Genomic DNA, 24,983 nt, shown 5'->3' on the forward strand with positions numbered 1-24,983 from the left:
TTGCTGTTAAATTCTCTCTCTAAAATAATAATTGGTGGCAGCAGTACCAGGGAACAGCAGTCTACCAATAGATAGAAAATACTGGAAGCTGGTGGTCAGCAGCTTACCAATAAGACCTCAGGAACTGGGCAAGGGGGCTCAAGCACGTGCATGAGCAGGAAAACTGCAGTTTGACTGGTGTACAATCTATCCTTAGGAACGCTCAGTTAGTAAAAAAAAGTGCCTCACGTGAGCATGTGCACAACTTCAGCAAACACCGCGCAGGGGGCCCTTCCCAAGTGCCGCAGCCCACTATGCTCGAAGAGAGCAGGCCCCAGGGGAAGAATCAGGGCAGAAGCAGCAGAAACCCCGGAACCATGCCAATGTATAACCCTCAAGCAAAGGGCCAAGTGAGGCACCTGGATCTGTCGAGGTGCCTGCCTGGCCCTCTTTCAAGTATGCTTTCTTTTCTTCCTGTTCTAAACACTTTAATAAACCTTCACGCCTGCTCTAAAACTTGCCTCGGTCTCATATTTACTTACACTCCTCTGCCAAATTCTTTCCGTATGAGAAGGTAGGAATGAAGTCGCTATAGGCCCATTGGACTTGCCACTGTTAACAATATCAGATGACAGGCTTAGAGGTGCACGTTTTGTGAAAGGGCTTAGAAATTTAGCATATTATTATTATTATTATTAGTTTGCTGGAAAACAAAGCATGGAAGCTGCAAAACTGTAATAGCATCATGGTAAAATTTCTAATAGTCTGAATTGTAACTTTCCAGACACTGCTTCAAAATAAATTGTTAGTCTTTTGGATATATACCTACACCATGGAATATTATGCAGCAATCAGAAATGATGAGTTCGTGTCGTTTGTAGGGACATGGATGAATCTGGAAAACATCATCCTCAGCAAACTGACACAAGAGCAGAAAATGAAACACCGCATATTCTCACTCATAGGTGGGTGATGAAAAATGAGAACACATGGACACAGAAAGGGGAGTACTAAACACCGGGGTCTATTGGGGGGAAAAGGGGAGGGCCAGTGGGAGGGGGAGGTGGGGAGGGATAGCCTGGGGAGAAATGCCAAATGTGGGTGAAGGGGAGAAGAAAAGCAAAGCACACTGCCATGTGTGTACCTACGCAACTGTCTTGCATGCTCTGCTCATGTACCCCAAAACCTATAATCCAATAAAAAATTAAAAAAAAAAAAATTGTTAGAGAACAGCTTTCTTTTTAATTTAACAAACATTTATTTATGTAGCACCCATTATGTGCAAGGTACCGTTTTAAGCACTTTTCAAATATTAAGTCATTTAAATCATTGTGACAACAGTATGAAGTATGTATTGTGGTCATCAACACAAATGGTACAACTGAAGTCAAGAGAAGTTAAATAACTTGACCAACCTTACATTTCTAGTAAATGCTTTTGGGGCTCAGAAAATATGGTCCTTTGGCATGTGGAGTGCTTTGAATTAAAAGAAACTGCAAGGCTTCAGAAATAAACCTCAAAACACAAATATCTCGCTGACCTTTCCCTGTCCCCGTCTCTCTGATCCTCTTTCATTCCCAAGGGACCAATAGGGGATTTCTCTAAAGTTTCTTTATTTGTTTAAGGGAACTTCATCCAGAAGAAATACATTGTCTTAACAGTCCTTCCCTAGGAATCTTGTCAAATAACCAGGAAAAATCAACCACTAGAGAAAAAAAAAATGACTCTAAGTCATCACCAAACCCAGAAAGACATTTCATCTACTCCTCTGAGGGCAGATCCTAGGGATTACCTGAGATACTGCATCTGCATAATAACAGCATTTCCTTCACACTAAAGTTCTACCCTTCACTTCCTTCAGCACCTCTCTTAGGCCTCAGAGAAACTTTCTCCCAGGCCACTGTTCCTTGCGCACACTCATTTCTCCTAAAAATCATTTACTATCCGTCACAATTGTCTCCATGCCCCATTTCCTTTCCCTACAAAGAGGGTATATAAACCTCAACCACCTGGACCGTCTATGAGTCTCATATAGAGTCTCATATTTTATATGAGACTTACACACATTAATACATTTCTTTCTTTCTTTCTTTCTTTTTTTTTTTGAGGCGGAGTTTTGCTCTTGTTACCCAGGCTGGAGTCCAATGGCACGATCTCGGCTCACCGCAACCTCCGCCTCCTGGGTTCAGGCAATTCTCCTGCCTCAGCCTCCTGAGTAGCTGGGATTACAGGCACGCGCCACCATGTCCAGCTAATTTTTTGTATTTTTAGTAGAGACGGGGTTTCACCATGTTGACCAGGATGGTCTCGATCTGTTGACCTCGTGATCCACCTGCCTCGGCCTTCCAAAGTGCTGAGATTACAGGCTTGAGACATTATTAAATTTCTACACATTTTTCTCCCATCAATCTGGCCTCTGTGAGTACATATCAGTAAGCATTTGGAGAGGGTGGAAGAGTAGCTTTCCCTTTGCTCCTACAACACCAAGATTCATTGTGAGAAAATCTGGCTTTAAAAGTCAGTGAACTCAGCACTAAGGTGAGTCTTTACCAAACAAAATAAGCAAGCACTTAAAGAAGGAGCAGAGAGAAGAATGAAGAAAGAAGCCTTGAGAAGGAAGAATGAAGAAAGAAGCCTTGAGAACGAAGCCTCCTGTGGCTGCACCAGCAAAACTGGACTAAAGCTCTATATTTTGCTTTTCTTTGGGGGTTATCTCGTTTGATCCCTGATGACAACGTAGGAGATCAGATTATGTTCCCCAAAATATGACTGTAGGAGACCAGAATATGCCACCCTAAAATATGGCTATAGGAGAGCAGAATATACCACTCAAAAATGTGCCGCTTTGGCATAAGGATTATTTTGAGTCAGTTATTTTGAGAAACTGCAGACAGTAGAGGCACTGAAAACAAAGTAGAAATTACTCTTTTATATGGAAAATTTACATCTACAAAGGAAATCTCCATTTCTAAGTGTATCTCCTTGTCTCCTCTGGAAGAGAAGGATCACTAAGTCACCAGAAACTCTTTTCCAGGAAGAAGCCACTGGCTGAAATCAGCATGACAAATCTAATCCTGATTCACTGTGGTTTCCCTCTGCTAAAGGTTTTACTACTCCCCTACCCAAAACTCTTCTTTCTTTCTTGCAGCTGAAGATGGTATTTAAGCCTAAACTCAAAGCTACCTCTTTGAGATTTACTCATTCCCTGGCTATGTCCAATGTACACATGAGGTATACATGTTGATAAATTACTGTTTGCTTTTCTCTTGCTGGTCGTTTTGCTACTGGAGTCTGTCCCAATAAGAACTATGAAGGGTAGAAGGAAAATTATTTTTCCTGCCCCACAGCCACAATGGCATGCTGTTTGCTGTCTAAAACTCTGCCCAACAGTAACAGAATTAAACCTTTCTTTGCTTCTACTTCATAAAACAAGGTAAGCTAGCATTTCTGAAATACAATTTATAATATCAAGCAATAAAAAGGAAATTAAAAATAAAAGCGAATTGAAGTGACATACAAGTGGAAAAATACACATATCTGCTTCAACAATGACTGACAAGCTTACCACATTCATAGACCTTGTTTTAGCCCATATTTATTTTTCTTTGAATAGTCTCTCATTCTGAATAACCCTAACAAAGCCTTCTCAACTACCAACTATACTCCTTCACTCAACGGTTAGATGGGAACTAACCTGTTCCCTTAATTACCGACCTTCTGTTTATAGCCTCCTACGAAAATAAGAGGAGATTGTCCTCTATCTCTGAGAAAGCTCCATTCAGTTTCCTTTTTTTTTTTTGAGATTGTTGCAAGGATTGAATGGAATAGTTTACATAACCATCTAACCCAGACCCTGACACCGATCCTGTGGACATGGTATTTTAACCACAGGATCTCCATTTTAAATACACAAAATATTGATCGGCCATTATTAATACCCATTTTTAGAATGAAGCAATACTCCTGTTCTCTCTCCCTCTTTTTCTTCCTTTCTTCCTCTCCTTCTCTCCTTTTTTTTAACTTTTCAACATCCTAGTTCCTCACCTCTACTCAATACATTCCTCTGAACACCTAAAAAAAAAGAGCTGGAAATCTACCTTCACCTTTTCTAATCAGCCCCTGAGAAGACCAAAGGGCAGAATGGACATTGTTTGTGCTTTGGCACAAGACTGACCCCATGGCTCTGCCACCTCTGAGCTGTGCAATAGCAGTCAGTTCCTTGACTTCCTTCAGTCTTGCCTTTCCCATCTGTAAGTTTCCTACACAGGTTTTGAGTGATATTTGCCTGACAGGACTGTAACTACTTGAAATACCACCAACTACCTGAGCTGTAGTGTATCGTCCATAATATATATAATATCATGCAGAACCATGCCAGGAAGGTTACATGTGTATAATAATAGCAAGATTTGTCTGCTAAAAACTTTTTTCCATAAGTGAGAAATCACATTCAGAATTTTTCTTTTGTTATTTATAAACTTAAAATGTGTTCTCAGGAAAAAAAAAAAAACCAAAGTAGTAATTTCCTAGGCTGTAATTTTCTGAAGAAAGCAGTCACTTAGCATTTACAATCAGAAAGAAAAATTACATCTACTACTGAATAGCAATAATGAATGTATTACAATTTTATTAAATACATTCCATAAAAATATTTTTAAGGGGGTCTATAGTAATGCAGACAATGCTATTAACCGCATCACTTAAGTTTAAAAAATTGGGACATTTCCATCATTGCCTCTAAGGAGCATGTGATATTATGTAAGTCTAGTTTTGCTTCTCTGGAAGTACATAAAATAAGCAAAATTTTGGTACCAACGCATCACCAGGAAGGATAAATGTTCACTTTAATGTCTTACTTATGTAATTGACAAATAAAAATAAAAGCAAACGAAAACATAAAGTGGAGAAAGGACACCGTTTTCAATCAATGGTCCTGGGATATATGGCTAGTCACAAGTAGAACAGTGAGGCTGGATCTTCATCTCCTACTTTACACAAAAATCAAATCAAGATGGATCAAAGACTTACTAAGATCTAAAGCGCTAAGAATTCTAAAATATAACATCGGAAAAACTCTTCTTGACATTGACTTAGGCAAAGAGTTCATGACCAAGAACTCAAAAGCAAATGAAACAAAAATAAAGACAAATAGATGAGACCTAATTGAACTAAAAAGCTTCCTCAAAGCAAAAGACATAATCAGAGGAGTTAAAAGACAACCCACAGAGCAGGAGAAAATATTTGCAAACTAGGAATCTGCCAAAGACTAATATCCATAATCTACAGGGAACTCAAATCAGCAAGAAGAAAACAAATAATCCCATCAAAAAAGTGGGCAAAGGACATGAATAGAGAATTCTCAAAAGAAGATATACAAACTGCCAACAAACATATAAAAAAATGCTCAACATCACTAATTATCAAGAAAATGCAAATCAAAACCAGAATGCGATATCACCTCACTCTTGCAAGAATGGCCATAATTAAGAAATCAAACGATCATAGATGTTGGTGTGGATATGGTGAAAGGCGGACACTTTTACACTGCTGGCGGGAACATAAACTAGTACAGCCACCATAGATAGCAGTATGGAGATTCCTTAAAGAAATAAAAGCAGAACTACTATTTGATCCAACAACCCCACTACTGGGTACACTGGGTATCTACCTAGAGGAAAAGAAGTCATTTATAGCAGCACAATTTGCAATTGCGAAAAAATATGGAACCAATCCAAATGCCCATCAACTAATAAGTGGATAAAGAAACTGTGATACACACACACACACACACACACACACACACCATAGAATGCCACTCAGTAATAAAAAGAAGCAAAATAATGGCATTCGTAGCAACCTGCATGGAGCTGGAGACCATTATTCTAAGTGAAGTAACTCAGGAATGGAAAAACCACACATCATATATGTTCTCACATAACTGGTGGCTAAGTTATGAGGACCAGCAACATAGGAATGATATAAAGGACTCTGGGAACTCCGTGGGGAGGGATGGGAGGATGCAGAGGGATAGAAGACTACACATACAGTACAGTGTACACTGCTTGGGTGATGGGTGCACCGAAATCTTAGAAATCACCACTAACGAACTTCCCCATGCAACCAAACACCACCTGTTCCACCAAAACTACCGAAATAAAAATAAAAATTAAATAAAATCAGAATCCTCCAACCAACTGAACAGACCCCCTCATGGCCAAGTCGACCCCAAAGAAATCTAAAAACCGAGATCCCAGCTATGATGAGGAGATGAGAGGCTGGACACACCTCATCATACCTCCTCCTTCACTACCATACGGCTTTCTTCCCTAAGGGCTAAACAGAAGTCAACCCTTTTTAAAGACTCATACAAGGAAAATGCGGCACATATACACCATGAAATACTATGCAGCCATAAAAAACGATGAGTTCATACCCTATGTAGGGACATGGGTAAATCTGGAAACCATCATTCTCAGCAAACTGACACAAGAACAGAAAATCAAACACCGCATGTTCTCACTCATAGGTGGGTGTTGAACAATGAGAACACATGGACATAGGGAGGGGCGCATCACACACTGGGGCTGTTGCAGGGACTGGGGAGGGACATCGAAGGGTAGGGAGGTTGGGGAGGGATAACATGGGGAGAAATGCCAGATATAGGTGACGGGGGAATGGAGGCAGCAAACCACATTGCCATGTATGTACCTATGCAATAATCTTGCATGATCTGCGCATGTAACCCAGAACCTTAAGTACAATATATATATTGTAATTATAATTAGGTATCAATGAGAAACCGTTTTGCCAAAGCAAATGAATTTAAATTCCCTCTCAAAATCCCGTGAATGCCCTTATGTCCCTGGCTGTAGCCTTTACTGTAGTATGCCATTAGACAAGTCTTTCACACTGTTTTCTCATCTGTAAAACAGTGATTACCGTATCTACCACAAATAGTCATGGACAATTCAGAAATTCCTTATACTTAGTAAAAGTTTAATAAAAGATTTTTTTCCTTTAAAAAAGAAAGACTCACTCCATGACTGATATCATCATACCTGATGCTGCCCCTCCCTTTCTGTGGTTTTGAATAACAAGGAACCAACATTCCTTCCTAATAAGAGGCCACCAACCACACAGCAGTTCTGGCTAGTCGAAAGTATGCCCAACAAGGGTTTCTATGTCCTCTGCTTCACCTTTGACATCAGAGGGCTGAAAACTCCACCCCTGAATTGTGCTAACATGGCCCTTTTTTGTACACGGGTCCCATGCTGAGGTTGAAGCTTAACTGTGCATGTGCATGTTTCTGTTTTCGTAAATTTCATAACTCCTGTAGCTTATTTATATGTATCTTTTACAACCTCATTCAGTATAAATCCCTGTCATTCTTACCACCCTCAAAGCACCTGTCTTGGTGAAAGGCTGTGTTTCCCAGGCTGCAGAAAGGCCGCCTTGAAAGCTGTAATTCTTTATAAAACATGAACCCTCAGCTAACGGGCGGTGGCTCAGGCCTGTAATCCCAGCACTTCGGGAGGCTGAGGAGGGTGGATCACCTGAGGTCAGGAGTTCATGACCAGCCTGGCCAACATGTGAAACCCCATCTCTACTAAAAATACAAAAGTCAGCCAGGTGTGGTGGCGTGCACCTGCAATCCCAGCTACTCAGAAGGCTGAGTCCGGAGAATCCCTTGAACGCAGGAGGTGGAGGTTGCAGTGAGCCAGGATCATGCCACTGAAACTCCAGCCTGGGTGACAAGAATGAAATTCTGTCTCAAAAAAAAGGAAAAAAAAAGTCTCCTCTACCTTTTTCTAAATTTATATATTGTGGGTTTTTTTTATGTTAACATATTTAATAAGACTTTTAAAACAATCGAAGTGATATTTTACTTTTGCATAGCTTAGCAATGTATTAATATATTCAACTTTATTTTTTAAATGTACAGATATTTTATAATATTTCAATAAAAAAGAAATGATTCATTGAAAATTCTTGGTGTCTACATTAAAATGACCTTCAAATTAGATTTAACACTGCATTGCTTCTAACCAAAGAAATTGGAGAGAAAGTAAGATGTGAAATGTGGATAAACTAAAAAATGCCTGCCTTGAAAGATACATGTCAAGGAAACGTGAACTTTTCCACATAACAATAGCAGAGCGACTGGAATCTCCCCCACACATTAACTCTGTGGTCCTAAATTGATGTGCTTTAATATGGTCAAGAGATGAAGCAAAGAACAGAAGTTCTGTTCATAACGCAGCCTTCAACTGCCATAACTTCCTCAGGACAGACTGTGCATAAGGAAAACCTGTGGGGCCTCAAACCGTTCAAAATGAATTTGAGGAGTAAACACATTCTTTACAACGAGTTGAAAAGCGACTATGTGAGAAGAGAAAGAAGCCTTTTCCTTGACTGTCGTTACAGACAAATAGCACTGAAAATGCAAGATTTTGCACATTACTTATTTTTAAAATTTAGAATAAAGACCAAAATGATTGGAAACAGAATTTGTAAATCCAAAATGTCTAGACTTACTGGTGCATGCCATAGAAGGTGGGTCTTTTTCAGCTCGGAAATAAGCCCTTTCACACTGACAGACAGAAGTTGCTTCCATGTATGTTACACTATGTGGAGGGCATTTAGAACATTTTGTGTTCCCAGCAAAAGCTTTATAGAATCCTGGTCTGCAAGCTGTAAAAAAAGAAAAAAAAACATTTTTTAATGCTAGAATTATTTTATTTGTATATGTACAACATACCTTAATTTATACACACATTAGATCTCAGAGTAGTGTTATAGATACATAGAAGTCATATATGTTAACATTAACAAATGAAATTAGTTATTGAGAGTTAATAAAACCCACTATGCCGTCATATTTTAGCTGAGGCTGCTAATTTGTAAAATCATACCTCAAGCATACACACACACACACACACACACACACGGGCACATGCACACAAAATATCACCATCTTTGTTAGTGGCTAAATTGTTTTATATATGCTGTAACTATTTTATTAATAGTTTATGTTTGTTTTTATAATAAGATTTTTATAAATGTTCTATTTCAAAAGAAGCAATATTATCAATTCTGCATGGTAAAATTATTATCAAGTTGGTTATTCAGTATCAACATCCACAGGAAGTGGTGGTACACAAATATTCAACAATGGTCTCTTCAATAACTTGTTGATAAATAAATAGTATATAGTTAATCAAAAAAAGACTACCATTAAAATATTTTTCTAAAATTTAGGAAATTGGAGTATATAAATAACATATGAGAAACAGCACTAACATTTTCAAAATTGAATATTGTTTAAAAATCTTTACTAAATGTGATCTTATGACAGCAGTTACAACACAATGTATCACAAAATATTCAATAAGTTTACCTTCTATAGTTTTCCAATAAAATAATTGTTTTCTACTAATATATGCAGTTTAAAATAACCGAATATATTCAACAGGGTAGGTCTGTTAATAATTTCCCAAATAATTTTAAAAGTTGGACCTGAAATTTAAAGAATACCTTTAATCTGTAACAATATTTGAAAACAGAATATACTAGTCAACGTAGAGAGAACATACAAATCTAAATGGGGAGCTTACATTCAAAATATTGCAATGGTATTTACAATATTTTAAGGTAAAGTAATGTTTAAAAGGCTTTTTATGTTATTTTGTGAAGTAAGACTATTTCACATTAATTAGAAACATGTATGCCATAGAACCACAACATGAAAAATGTTTATTACATGTACATATATAGGACCTATAAGACAGATAAAGAAGAGTTATAGGCACATTGTTTTCTTCTTTTAATCAGCCATTCAAATTTCTGTCAAGAACACTGTTCAGAATATAAAGTGGCCTTGCTTGCAACCTGCTTTTGTGCAGCAAGGCACTGTTACCTTTTATTTACTTTCTTTGGTAGCTAAAACCAGAATCTAAATAATTTCCCATCTGAAGTGTTTTCTGTTAATTTGTCACTTCTTAGAATGTTTTCAGAATGCTTAGAACACCTCCTAAGATATTTAGAATAGGCTGGTGATATTCAGCTGTTCTCGAGAACAGTCTCGTAACGAGCCTCTCAGCAACTATTCTTGCTCACTTGAATCCATTCTTCAGAGCGATCTTCTAAACATACTGTATCTAACAGCAGTATACAGTGAGACATACATACATAACTTTAAATTTTGTAGTAGTCACATTAAAATACTAAAAAGAAACAGGTGAAATTATATTTTAATAACATGTTTTATTTAACACAATATATCCAAAATATTATTTCAACATAAAATCAACCATTGATATATTTTACGTTTTTTGAATTTTTAAAATGTTTCTGTAAAGTATTTGAAACCCTGTATGTACGTGACACTTACAGCAGGTCTCAGCTCAAATTCACTGCATTTCAAGTGCCCAAAAACCTCACATGGCTAGTGAATACCGTAGTGGACAGCACAATTGTAAACACAGAAATCTATTGATTATATTCTCCTATTTCAAAAATTTGGATAATTTCCCACCATACTGATGTTACGGTTGCCCACGATTTGGCTCTGCCTACCTCTCCAAACACATCAGATGAAGATATTCCCTTCCTGCACCTTCTTGGTTAAGGCTTTGCCCCTCTGCAGTCTATGCTCAACCCAGTAGCTGATGATCTCCTGAAAACATGTGTAATACTGTGCTGCGACTGGACTTAGAACCTTCCAGTGGCTTCTCTTCCTCCAACAGTAAAGATTGTTCCCTTGTTAACCGCCTCCCAAGCACTGCACGGTTTTGCTCCCACCCGCTGTGACCTCGCTTTTCATTTCCTACATCTTATTTCCTTTAGATACTCTGATCGAGCCACACTGGCCTTTTTCAGAATCTCGGACACCGAAAGCTTGTTCCCACAACAGGGCTTTTTGTAACATTCGCTCTTAGTGAGCTATCTGCATGGTTTGGTCCTTCCCTTACATCGGGTCTTTGTTCAAATGTCACCAAATTAATGAAGCCTTCCTTGATTCCTTGTTTAAAATTTCGACTCCTGCTACACCCCATTGCAATACTCCATCTTACGCTCCCTCTCCAGAGAACTTCAAATCTGACACATGATGCATTTCATTTTTAAATCATTCCACAGTAAAACGTATGCTCCAAAAAGGCAGATTTTTTTTTCATTTTGTTTTCTAAAATGCATCTCCAGGGTCTAGAACAGTGCTAGCCATTATTAGACCCTCAATGAGGCATATTTGGCCAATAAACGAATGATTGCCAAAGACCTCCTTTAATTTCCATAGTTTTACCATGCTGTTTTTCCTGCTTTGAGCTCATCAGAGAGATGCAAATCAAAACCACATTGAGATACCATCTCACGCCAGTTAGAATGGTGATCATTAAAAAATCTGGAGACAACAGATGCTGGAGAGGATGTGGAGAAATAGGAACACTTTTACACTGTTGGTGGGAGTGTAAATTAGTTCAACCATTGTGGAAGACAGTGTGGCGATTCCTCAAGGATTTAGAAATAGAAATTCCATTTGACCCAGTAATCCCTTTACTGGGTATATATCCAAAGGACTATAAATCGTTCTACTATAAGGACACATGTACATGAATGTTCATTGCAGCATTGTTTACAATAGCAAAGACCTGGAATCAACCCAAATGCCCATTGATAATAGACTGGATTGGAAAAATGTGGCACATATACACCATGGAATATTATGCAGCAATCAGAAATGATGAGTTTGTGTCGTTTGTAGGGACATGGATGAATCTGAAGAACATCATCCTCAGCAAACTGACACAAGAACAGAAAATGAAACACCGCATATTCTCACTCATAGGTGGGTGATGAAAAATGAGAACACATGGACACAGAAAGGGGAGTACTGAACACTGGGGTCTATTGGGGGGAAAAGGGGAGGGCCAGTGGGAGGGGGAGATGGGGAGGGATAGCCTGGGGAGAAATGCCAAATGTGGATGAAGGGAAGAAGGAAAGCAAAGCACACTGCCATGTGTGTACCTACGCAACTGTTTTGCATGCTCTGCTCATGTACCCCAAAAACTAAAATCCAATAAAAAATTAAAAAAAAAAAAAAAGAAAAATCTCTGCACTGCATCTCCACCCCATGACCCACGCATGCTGTCTGTTCCTCATAATCTTCATGACTGTCATTCACTTACCTTTCAGCTCACTGTTCTTTAAGATGGCCATTCTGACTTTTGAGAACCAATTTAGTTTCTCAAAGGACCTGGACCTTTTCCACATTAGTTAGCCTTGGTGATCACCTGTGTAATGGCTGCAAGCACCCCAAGAGCATTTTTGCCCAGTGCTTAGGGCTTGTCATAACGCAGGTGCTCAATACATACTTGTTTAATTGAACTGGATTGTGTGTGAGTGCTCTTCTAATTGAGTTTCTGCAAAAGATTATGCATGTCTACTTAATGCATGGTCTGATAATGGCACGATTTATCTTTCTATAGATTTATATGTTTTCTGCTTAATGTATTATAAGTAAGGAGTGAAAACAGACAGTAAATATGTTCAAAACGATTAAACTGTGCCTGAAAAATGATTGTTCTAATATTGCAAGATGACCTAGCTATTAACAGCTTTCCATTTGAAATCATTATTAGTGTGAACTTGGATTTTCCTTCTAATGCAAAAAAAATACATATAAAAATTGGATAAAGGGGCTGCAACTTTCAACTCTATCCCCGATTTCAAATGTTTTTTATACATCAGCGTGCCTTTGAAATCCTTAAAATTTTGAACTCTTAAAATATATTTGGATTATTTAAATATTTCTGTTTTGATATTAACACTTAGCATAATATTTCATTTAAAAATAAATAATTCTCTCAAGCCTGTAATCCCAGCACTTTGGGAGGCCGAGGCGGGTGGATGACGAGAGATCGAGAACATCCTGGTCAACATGGTGAAACCCCATCTCCACTAAAAATACAAAAAATTAGCTGGGCATGGTGGCGCGTGCCTGTAAACCCAGCTACTCGGGAGGCTGAGGCAGGAGAATTGCCTGAACCCAGGAGGCGGAGGTTGCGGTGAGCCGAGATCGCGCCATTGCACTCCAGCCTGGGTAACAAGAGCGAAACTCCGTCTCAAAATAAATAAATAAATAAATAAATAAATAATTTTGTTGTCCGAAAATTATTGTTGAGGCACTCACATTCCCTTATACAGCACACATTAATATTTATTTTGTTGTTGAGACGGAGTCTGACTCTGTCACTCAAGCTGGAGTGCAGTGGCACAATCTCAGCTCACCCTATCCTCAGCTCCCCAGTTCAAGTGATTCTCCTGCCTCAGCCTCCTGAGTAGGTGGGCTTACAGGCATCCATGTCCAGCTAACTTGTATTTTAGTAGCGACCGGGTTTCACCACATTGGCCAGGCTAGTCTCAAACTCCTAATCTCAAGTGATCTACCTGCCTCCGCCTCCCAAAGTGCTGGGATTACAGGCGTGAGCCAGCGCACCTGGCCTTTAGCTTTTATAAACAATGGAAAAATGGAATGAAGGTAAATAAATGGTGAATGCTAATACCTAATATGACCTAACATAACAAGAGTTCTGTAAATTGAATAAGTATTCTGTGTATCTATTTAGTTAGTGGTCTTAGGTTTTGTTAGAATTAGGTTATAAATGGAATATCAGTACCTAGGTCTTGAGAACTTTTAAATTTCTTCCTCATATATTCCTTCCTTCTCTACCATTTCCTTATTTCTCTCTTTATATTATACGATGTGTTAAAGGTCTTGCTTTAAAAAAACAAACCATGTTGCAAAGTTACAGGTTATATTATGAAGTGCTTTTTATTATTCTTTCTTTAGAAAAATGTGTTGGGGTACAGACCTTTAGTTTAAACTTACATTACCTGTTTTTTTTTTCTTGAGATGGAATCTTGCCCTGTCACCTGGCTAATGTGCAGTGGCACGATCTCAGCTCACTGCAACCTCTGACTCCTTGGTTCAAGCAGTTCTCCTGCCTCACCTCCTGAGGAGCTGGAATTACAGGCATGCGCCAACACACCTAGCTAATTTTTTGTATTTTTAGTAGAGATGAGGTTTCATCATGTTGGCCAAGATGGTCTCAATCTCCTGACCTCATGATCTGCCTGTCTTGGCCTCCCAAAGTGCTAGAATTACAGGTGTGAACCACTGCAACCAGCCTGACCCTAACCCTAACCCTAACCTTAACCCTAACCCTAAACCTAACCCTAACCCTAACCCTAACCCTAACCCTAACCCTAACCCAAACCCTAACCCTAACCCAAACCCTAACCCAAACCCTAACCCTAACCCAAACCCTAACCCTAACCCCTAACCCTAACCTTTTTAATTCTACTTTTAACCTTTCCTCCATAATAATACAGATTTATTACTTAAATCTACATCTCTTGGAATAGTGCGTTCATCCCAGTTCTGCCTGTCTCTGCTTTCTCTCTGCTCATATCCACTCCACACTTTCTGCAAGTTACATTTCTAAATCACATGTATGGCCATGCTATTCTCTCTTGCCTATAGTAAGAGTTTAGCCATTTTGCAAACCTACTGCCTAGATTTGTACAGACTGACTTTTTCAGGATTTGTGTCTGCACCCAAATCTCATCTTGAATTATAATCCTCATAATCCTCATATGTCAAGGGAAAGACAAGGTAGACGTAATTGAGTCATGGAGGTGGTTTCCCCAAGATGTTCTTGTGATAGTGAGTTCTCACGAGATCTGATGGTTTTAAAGGGGCTCTTCCTCCTTTTCCAGGCATTTCTCCTTCCTCCTGCCGTGTGAAGAAGGTGCCTTGCTTCCCCTTTGCTTTTCGCCATGACCGTAAGTTTCCTGAGGCTTCCCTAGCCATGTCAAAACAGGGGTCAATGAAACCTTAAACCTCTTTCCTTTATAAATTACCCAACCGTGGGCAGTTCTTTATAGCAGTATGAAGATGAAATACTACAATAAATTGGTACCAAAGAGAATGGGTACTGTTATAAAGACAGCAAAAATGTGGAGCCAACTTTGGAAATGGGTAACAGGCAGAAGCTGGAACAGTCTGAAGGGCTCGGAAGAAGACAGGAAGATGTGGAAAAGTTTGGAACATCCTAGAAACTTGTTGAATGGCTCCAAACAAAATGCTAATAGTGATATGGACAATGAAGCCAAGCCTAGGTGGTCTCAGATGGAGATAAGGAACTTGTTGTGCACTGGAATAAATGTGACTCTTGCTGTGCTTTGGCAGAGAGACTTGGTGGTATTTTGCTCCAGCCCTAGAGATCTATGGAACGTTGAACTCATGAGAGATGATTTAGGGTACCTGGCAGAAGAAATTTCTAAGCAGCAAAGTATTCAAAGTGACTCGGGTGCTCTTAAAAACACTCAGTTTTATCCATTCACAAAGAGATGGTTTGAAATTAGAACTTATATTTAAAAGGGAAGCAGAGCATAAAATTTTGGAAGGTTTGCAACCCAACGGTACAATAGAAAAGAGAAACCTATTTTCTGAGGAGAAATTAAAGCTCGCTGCAGGAATTTGCATAATTAACAAGGAGCTGAATGTTAATCAGCAAGATAATGGAGAAAAGATTTCCAGGGCATTCCAGAGATATTCATGTCAGCACTTTCCATAACAAGTCTGAACGCCTAGGAGGAAGAAACGGTTTTATGGGCCAGGCCCAGGACCCAGCTGCTCTGTGCATCCTTGAGACACAGCACCTGACATCCCAGTCATTCTTGCTCCAGCCATAGCTAAAAGGGGCAAAGGTACATCTCAGGTCATTGCTTCAGAGGTTGCAATCCCCGAGCCTGGGCAGCTTCCATGTGCCATTGGGCCTGCAGGTATGCAGAATACAAGAATTGAGAAATGGGGGCTTCTACCTAGATTTCGGAGGATGCATGCCCGGATGTCCACACAGAAGTCTACTGCAGGGGCAGAACCCTCATGGAGAACCTCTACTAGGGCAATGAAGACGAAAAATGTAGGGTTTGGGCCTCCACACAGAGTCCCCAGTGGGACACATCCTAGTTAATGTATGAGAAGGGGGCCACCATCCTCCAGACCCCAGAATTATATATCCACTGACAACCTGCACCATATTACTGGAAAAGCCAGAGATACTCAATGCAAGCCCATAAAAGCAGCCAGGAGTGGGGCTGTAGCCTGCAAAGACACAGGGGCAGAGCTGCTCAAGACCACTGGAGCCCACCTCTTGCATCAGTGTGACCTGAAAGTAAGACATGGAGTCAAGGAGTCAAAGGAGATCACTCTGCAGCTTTAGGATTTGACTCCCACACTGGATTTCAGACTTACATGGGGCCTGTAGCCCTTTGGGGCTGGTCAATCTCTCCCATTTGGAATGGGCGTGTTTACCCAATGCCTGTACCCCTATTGCATCTAGAAAGTAACTCACTTGCTTTTGTTTTTAGAGGCTCATATGTGGAAGAACTTATCTTTCTTTAGAAGAGACTTTGGACTTGGAATTTGGGGTTAATGCAGGAATGAATTAAGACTTTGGGGGACTGTTGGGAAGGCATAAGTTACCATAACGTGACAGGTATATGATATTTGGGTGCAGACAGGGACAGAATGATTTTATTAGCCTTTGTGTCCCCACCCAAATCTCATCTTGAATTGTAATCCCCATAATCCCTATAATCCCCATGTGTCAAGGGAGAGACCAGGTGGGGGTAACTGAATCATGGGGGTGGTCTCCCTCATGCTATTCTCATGATAGTTCTCATGAGATCTGACGGTTTTAAGGGGCTCTTCCCACTTCACTAGGTACTTCTCTTCACCCTTCTGCCATAATTGTAAGTTCCCTTAGGCTTCCCCAGCCTTAATAAACTGTGAGTCAATTAAACCTCTTTTCTTTATAAATTGGCTTCCCCAGCCCTGAGGAACTGTAAGTCACTTAAACCTCTTTTCTTTATAAATTACCTTGTCTCAGATAGTTTTTTATAGCAGTATGGAAAAAGGTAAGAATGGTTTTTATATTTTATTTATTTTTCAAGACAGGGTCTCTGTCATCCAGGCTGGAGTACAGTGGTATGATTACAGCTTACTACAGTGTCCACCTCCCAAGCTCAGCTGCTCCTCCCACATCAACGTCCTAATTAGCTGGGACTATAGGTATGTGCCACCATGCCAAGCTAATTTTTGTATTTTGTGTAGAGATGGGGTTTTGCCATGTTGCTCAGGCTAGTCTCAACCTTCTGTGCTTCAGTGATCTGCCTTGCCTCAGCCTGCCAAAGTGCTGAGATTATAGGCATGAACATCTGCACCCAGCCTTTATATTTTTAAATGATTATGTAAGTATATGACATTCTAGATTTTTGACTCAGACTTCAAAGTCTAAAATATATATTCTATGACTTTTCACAGAAAAGGTATGCCAATACCTGATTTCTAGAATAAAGTCCAAACTGAGACTCACGTTTAAATTCCTTCAGAGATGAACTCACATCTATTTTTCCAAACTCACCTTCCACTGCTATAGAAATTTTATACTTCTTACCACTCTATATGCACCATATTATTTTCTTACAGCTATACTGAAGTATAATTGGCACTCACAAAATTTCAAAGTGTACAATTAGGTGTTGTGATAAATCTATCCAACTGTTAAAACTTTGCACAATCAAGATAGTGAATATATCTGTCAATCCCAGTTTTCTTATATGCTCTCATTTTCAGGTGTTTCCATTTGTATGTTTAAAGTATATTTCTTGGATTCAGCCCTGGGTCTTGTTTTTTTAAAAAATAATAGACAATCTCTGCCATTTAATTTGGGTATGTAGATAATTTATATTTAATGATTACTGATATTCTTGGACTTAATTCTACCTTGCTATTTGCTTTGCATTTGTCCCATGTCTTTGTTATTTTCCTCGTTTCCTTTGTTCTTTTAGAAAGTGACATACTTTTTTACGATCTGTTTTATCTTCTTGGTTTTTTTTTTGTATTAGTAAAATTTAGGTTAGCACTCACAGAGAACCTCTGCATCTATTTGGAGTTGTCTTTTGGAAAGCCCTTTTCTCTGTCATACTGACACTGAGAAATCTCACTACCTTGATTTCTCTGGACTCTCAGATCTGTCTTCTCAATTAATAGTCCATGAAGGAGTTTATAAGGTTTTATCAGGGTCCTTTCTCCATTTGCCAGGGCCTGAAAATTTACCCTAAATGGTATAAGTTGGGGCAATTGTAGGGCTTTCTTCTTTTAATTACTATCTCTCAATTATCTGATATCTCATGTTGTAAACATGTTTTTCTTTTCCCCCCACATTTTTAAATGGGTTTTCTTATCTCACATAGTAGATGGTACTCCATCTTGGCCAAAATCAGACTATTTGAGACATCCTGAATTCTTATTTTTTTGTCTTCATATTTTACAGTCTCCTATAGTACCATTTTCCTATCTACTACATCTAGTTTCTCAAAGACATATTTAAATAACTTATTTTAAAGTTCAATGTAATACTCCTACTTCTACCAGAAAACTTAAGATGAAATAAACACACAATACCAAGTATTTCTGAGAATATGGAACCATATGAATTGTAAATATCAATGGAGGAGTTGATGCTACCAGTTTAGAGAACCGTTTGTCAGTACTTACTATAGATGAACATAGGCCTCCCATCTGATATAACAATCCCATTCCTTGCTATTTAATCAACAGAAAAGCACAAGATGAAAGGGGCCTATCCCCTGCAGACTAATTTCCAGTACTACATGAGTTATTGATCCTCCATTTGATTTCCATTTTCTGAAATTGGCTGACATTGATACGGGTTGGATATTCATCTTCTCCAGATCTCATGTTGAAATGTGATTCTCAGTGCTGGAGGAGGGGCAGGGTGGGAGATGACTGAATCATGGAGGTGGATTCCTCATGAATGGTTTAGAAGCAACCCCTTGTTTATAAGTGGGTTCTCACTCAGACAGTTCACGCAAGATCAGATTGTTTAAAAGTCTAGGACCACAACTCCCCAATCACTTGCTCCTGTTCAACCACGTGATGTGTAGGCTCCTGTTCTCCTTCTGCCAAAATTAAAAGTTTCCTGAGCCCCACACCAGAACCAGATGCTGGAGCCATGCTTGTACTGCCTGAAAAATCATGAGCAGATTGAATCTTTTCTTTATAAATTAACCATCTCAGGTATTTCTTTATGGCAACACAGAAATGGCCTAATACAGACTTTTACCTTTCTCTCCTGATGTATTTTCCTTCCCTTTGCTTTTTTCTTGTTAAACGTTCTATATACTCTCATTTTGTTAATGAAGTGTCAAAAAGGAATAGAAGTAAACTAATATGTTCAATAAACTACATTTAACAAAAAATGCTTTTAACTTCCTAAATTTCACATAATATAATTGGAGGAAGTATACTCCGTTACGAATAATACAATTATAAACATATCCTTATTTCTGAAACGTGTGAAGTAATTACTTTTTTATTTTAAAATATGTTTATAATTTGAGAAACTTTATGTAATTGCTTAAAATAACAATGAAAATGTTATACATATGGCAAAAGTCCAAGCAAATTTTTAGAGAAAAACATATTAAGGGCAAACTAAATATGAGTACAGTGATTGAAATACCACTAATTATCTTTTTTTTTTGGAAATGAAGTTTCACTCCTGTTGCCCAGGCTGGAGTGCAGTACCACCATCTTAGCTCACTGCCACCTCTGCCTCCCGGGTTCAAGTGATTCTCCTGCCTCAGCCTCCAGAGTAGCTGGGATTACAGGCACCTGCCACCACACCTGGATACACAAATTATCTTATAATACAATTTCCTTATAGATGTCTGAAATTTCATTATCTACAAAAAATTGAATTAGAATATTGATGTATTGATTGAAACGCAGTAGAAGACTGACTTTCACACACACACACACACTCACATCTATAATAAAACAAAAAATAAGAAATGAATAATTTATTCTAGTCATACTTTCACAATTGAATGGTTAGACCATATATTGTTATCTTTTTTTTTAGGCTTATCCTTATTATCAGAGAACTCGAAGACAAAGAAGGCCATGAGAAGTCCTAGCCGGCACATTATGCTGTGCGGTTCTCACTGCTTGATGAAATATTGAATTGTGTCTTGTGATTGTGACAGGAACTGACATTAATATAATTGGCTGCTTCTCCTTCATTGGTGCTCAGTAGCCTGTAAGTTTAGATAAACCTGCACGACTTATCAGTAAAAATATGTGATCAACATCATTTCTCAAAATAATAGGATTCCTGAAAGAAATTTAAGAAACTGGCAAAAAGCAGCATCATCTATGTTTTCTTAGATGGCGTTGTACAATAAATATTGTCACGTAACTAGCAAAAGCAGGTAAGACTAAGGAATTTAAACATAAGAAAACGCCAAAACTTGAGGGTAAATAAGCACATATACATTGTTTCTACAGAATAACCTAATAGCATCCAATGACATTCTCAGGTCACCAAATCCAAGTCTATAAATAATAAGCTTGTATATTGTGCTTCAAAATATTGAATCCAACTTTCTTGGGAGGATGGCTACTATAAAAAACACATGAGGCCAGATGTGGTGCCTTAAACTGTAATCCCAATGACACTGGGAGGCTGAGGTGGGTGGATCACTTCTGGTCTGGAGTTTGACATCAGCCTGGTCAACATGGCGAAACCCAGTCTCCACTAGAAATCTAAAAATAAAAATTAGCTGGATGTAGTGTCAGGCACCAGTAATCCAAGCTCCTTGGGAGGCTGAGGCATGAGAATTGATTCAACCATGAACAGAAGTTGCAGTGACCTGAGATTGCACCACTGCAGTCCAGCCTGGGTGACAGAGTGAGATTCCCTCTCAAAAAAAAAAAATTAATAAATAATGATTAGATTGATTAGATAATGTATATAAAAGCATACTGGTTCTAATTCCAATTTCTTACTGTCATCAAATAAATGCTTTAATGAATTTCTCATTGAATAAACAAATAGAAAAACCATTAGACCTACAAAAATATACTGCAAGTTACATGAATTTCGTCCCACAGAATCACAGTAAGGTGCTCTTGCTTCAGAAAGGAAACAGTAAACACGTAGCAACCTCTTTCTGCCATTTAACTGTCAAATCGAGGCAGAATACACAAAGCAGCTACTTGAGGACTCTGAGCAGAAATAGGCAGATTGGAGAAGCCAAAACGTGAAGTCGCACTGAGCTGATGAGAAGTTTACAATCTTTCTCTTTTGTCTTTCCAGTTCCCACTCAACCCTCTCCTCGCCTGAATGGACTGGTAACTTGGAAGTGGACACTGGGTCACAGACAGCTCCAGGACAAGCCTGCTCTTAGCTTTAGGGGTAGGAATCAGAATTCCTAAGGCTCAGAGAGAAGTGGCAATCCCACCCTTTTTTTCTTTTCTTGCATAACTCTTGCCTAGTCCTTAAGCAATCACATTTTGATGGTGGTGGTGGTAGTGGCCGGAAGTGGGAACCACAGGAGCTGAATTTCTTTTTTTTTTTGAGACAGAGTTTCGCTCTTGTTACCCAGGCTGGAGTGCAATGGCGTGATCTCGGCTCACCACAACCTCCGCCTCCTGGGTTCAGGCAATTCTCCTGCCTCAGCCTCCTGAGTAGTTGGGATTACAGGCACGCGCCACCTTGCCCAGCTAATTTTTTGTATTTTTAGTAGAGACAGGGTTTCACCATGTTGACCAGGATGGTCTCGATCTGTTGACCTCGTGATCCACCCGCCTCAGCCTCCCAAAGTGATGGGATTACAGGTGTGAGACACCGCGCCCAGCCCTGAATTTCTTAAGAAAGGAAACTTTCTTGTTCACTGAAGCTGTGGTTTCAAGAGGGCTGGGTCAACCTCCATTGCGTTTCTTCTTCTCTCTGTCTTCTTCTGTCAGGGTCCTGGACGTGAATGTAGTTGCAGAAGGGCACAGCAGAGTGGGGGAAACAAAGCCTCAGCCTTCTTGCCAAGGAATCTTAAAGAGAAACCACGGGAAACCAGAAAGTACCCAGAGAACATGGAGAGAGGAGCTTAGAAAGTCAATCCATAAACTTGTTTATGAACTCTTGGGCCTACTCCAAATGCACACATGTGGATTTTATTCTATTTAACATGTCAAAGATTTAAGAACTGGGCCAAGACCAGGACCCAGGTATCAGACCAGCAGTCAGGTTTTAAACTTCTGGTTATGTAAAAAAGAGGACATCAACTGAGAGATCATAAGCTGCTGTTTTCAGTTAGTTTGTTTCTTGATGTTGCTATTTTCACACATAAACTTAGAAACAGGAGTTACACACACACACACACACACTATCACCATGTTCCCCAATATCCTGAAATGAATATACATTTCCATACTGGCAAACTCAGGTAATTTGCCATTAATAAGCATAAAGTGAATGTATGAGACCTCAATTTTGCCTTTCATTATATTTTCTTAATCACAGATTTATAATTCATATGTTAGAGATGATTCAAAAAAAGCACATTCACTCAAGAGATGGACAAGTTTCAAGATTAGGGCATTATTTGGAAAACAGTCAGAAGTACTTTAGTAGCCTGAGGCTGGTGACAAGCACAGTTAAAATTCTAAAGCTGTTTCTGGTGTGAGAATAAAGTAAGCATTTCTGTTCTGGATAAAAAGACTTATAGCAACAGTTTTTAGCATTAGGCTCAATTTTTATTACCATTTTGAATGTAATCTGGTAATAATACTCATACAACATTAGAAGCCACTATGTTGTTTCTATAAATATTGACCAGTCTTTAAATATCCCAACATTTATCTTCTAATGTGATTTTTATTTAACTTTATACTCCCAATATGTTTTAGCCACACTTATTAGCACATTAATACTACTTCTTCATATTTATCACTGGCTTTAAAAAATGTGCTTGGTGACTCTATCACCATATTCTCACATATCCTGAAATGAAATACTATTAGTATTTGTATCCCCTAGTCAGAGATCCTTATTCTTGTTTCACTAGCTTTTGTAGACCATCTAGTTAAGACAATTTGTCACCTCTTCTTTCAATTTTCATTTATTGGATACCCTTTAAGTCAGAATGAATTTGCTTTTGTGAATAAGGAAAAATATCTTCAAAAAGAAAACATCCAGAATTTACTATAAGATACATTAGTAATAACAGCTACAACAAAACCACTTATAATTACTGAACATTCAGAATGAGCCAGGCACCTGGCTAAGCACTTTGCCTACTATATTTTGGTTATTATTATAAAAGTTAACTACAAAGTAAAAAGGAATGTGTGAAACTAGATCACATGGGTTTGAGTTCTGTTTCTTTGGTTTACTTGCTCTATCATTTAAGGTGACTTTCATGTGTATCAGATTTCTCTTCTGTAGAATAGGTGCTATTGACTGAGTCTGTGTATGTCATCCCAAAATTTGTATGTTGGAGCAGAAAATCCCCAATGCGATCATATTTGAAGATGGAGACTTTCGGAAGTGATTAGGTCATGAGGATGGAGGTCTGAATGGGATTAGTGACCTTATAAAGGAAGAAAGAAACCAGATCACTCTGCTCTCTTATATGTGAGGACACTGGAAAACAGCCATCTGCAAATAAGGAAGAGGAGGGTACTCAGCAGACCTACTAGCACCTTGATCTTGGACTGTGAGAAATATATCTCTGCTGTTTAAGCCAAACACACAGTCTATGATATTTTGTTACAGCAGCCCAAACTGACCAAGACAATGGGAGTAAAACGTAGCACGTAACTCAGAGGTGGTTGTGAGGGATTAATAAACGGCATGTGTATAAAGTGACCAGAAGGGTGTCTATCATTTTATTATTCAGAAGAGGAACCTGAAGCTAAGTAACATTAAATAATGTACTATGGCAGATGGTTTTCCAAAAAATGCCCCAACAATATCTTTCTTTCAACAATTTCTTATAGACACTCTTTCCACAAAACTGTTAGGCCTCTGTTCTGTTCTCTTGAAATCAGTGTGCTTGTGACTACAGTAGAAGTGACTTTATGTGACTTCCAAGTCAGGTCATAAAAGGTAATAGAGCTTTTGCCTGATGCTTTGGGATGCTGGGATTCTTGGGATTCCTGTCTGGAATGTAAACCCCCCATTCCCCACTCCTGTCAATCCGGCTGGTGCTGCCTGGGGCAGAGATGAGCCACCCTTGCCAATCCTGGCTCGCATTACAGATTTGTGAGCAAAATAGATGATCAGTGTTGTTTTCAGTCACTAAATTTGGGGGTGTTTTTTATGCAGCACTGGGTAACCAGAACATTTGCTCAAGGTCATATGAAAAAAGCCAAGAGTTAGCCAGGTCCATTCTAATCTATAATCTGAGTTTTCATCATCAGTTACCCATTATAATTTGAACACTGTGCTTATTTTGTAATCTAGGGAAGTGATGGAGTGAACCACACTTTTAAAGAGTAGTTGATGACAGATATGGTTTGGCTCTATGTCCTCAGCCAAATCTCATCTCAAACTGTTATCCACATAAATCCCACATGTTGAGGGAGGGACCTGGTGGGAGGTGATAGGATCCAGGAGGCAGTTCCCCTCATGCTGTTCTTGTGATAGTGAGTGAGTTCTCATGAGATCTGGAGGTTTCATAAGGAGCTCTTCTGCCTTTGTTTCACTCTCATGTTTCCTGCCACCTAGTGATGAAGGTACTTGCTTCTCCTGTGCCTTCCATCATGATTGTAAGTTTTCTGTATGTAAGCCTGATAATTGTAAGCCTCTCCAGCCATGCAAACTGTGAGTCAATTAAACATAATTTCTTTATAAATTACCCATCCGCATAGCCAAGTCAATTCTAAGCAAAAGGAACAAAGTGGGAGGCATCACACCACCAGACTTCAAACTATACTACAAGGCTACAGTAATCAAAACAGCATGGTATTGGTACCAAAACAGAGATATAGACCAATGGAAATGAACAGAGGCCTCGGAGGCAACACAACATATCTACAACCATCTGATCTTTGACAAACCTGACAAAAACAAGCA

The 24,983-nt window shown here is 39.0% G+C and overlaps 1 protein-coding gene across 4 annotated transcripts in view; it reads right to left on the reverse strand.

Moving 5' to 3' along the window:
- Nucleotides 1–24,983, reverse strand: part of EPHA6 (EPH receptor A6) — a 999,349-nt gene that overhangs the window by 539,821 nt on the left and 434,545 nt on the right. For all 4 annotated transcript variants that reach the window (XM_054248973.2, XM_035283338.3, XM_002761301.7 and 1 more), the window contains one exon: nucleotides 8,515–8,670. In XM_054248973.2, coding sequence (XP_054104948.2) covers nucleotides 8,515–8,670 — 156 coding nt within the window. The remainder of the gene's footprint in view (nucleotides 1–8,514; nucleotides 8,671–24,983) is intronic.

This window comes from Callithrix jacchus, chromosome 21 (assembly GCF_049354715.1).
Source record: "Callithrix jacchus isolate 240 chromosome 21, calJac240_pri, whole genome shotgun sequence".
Classification (NCBI taxonomy): Eukaryota; Metazoa; Chordata; class Mammalia; order Primates; family Cebidae; genus Callithrix; species Callithrix jacchus.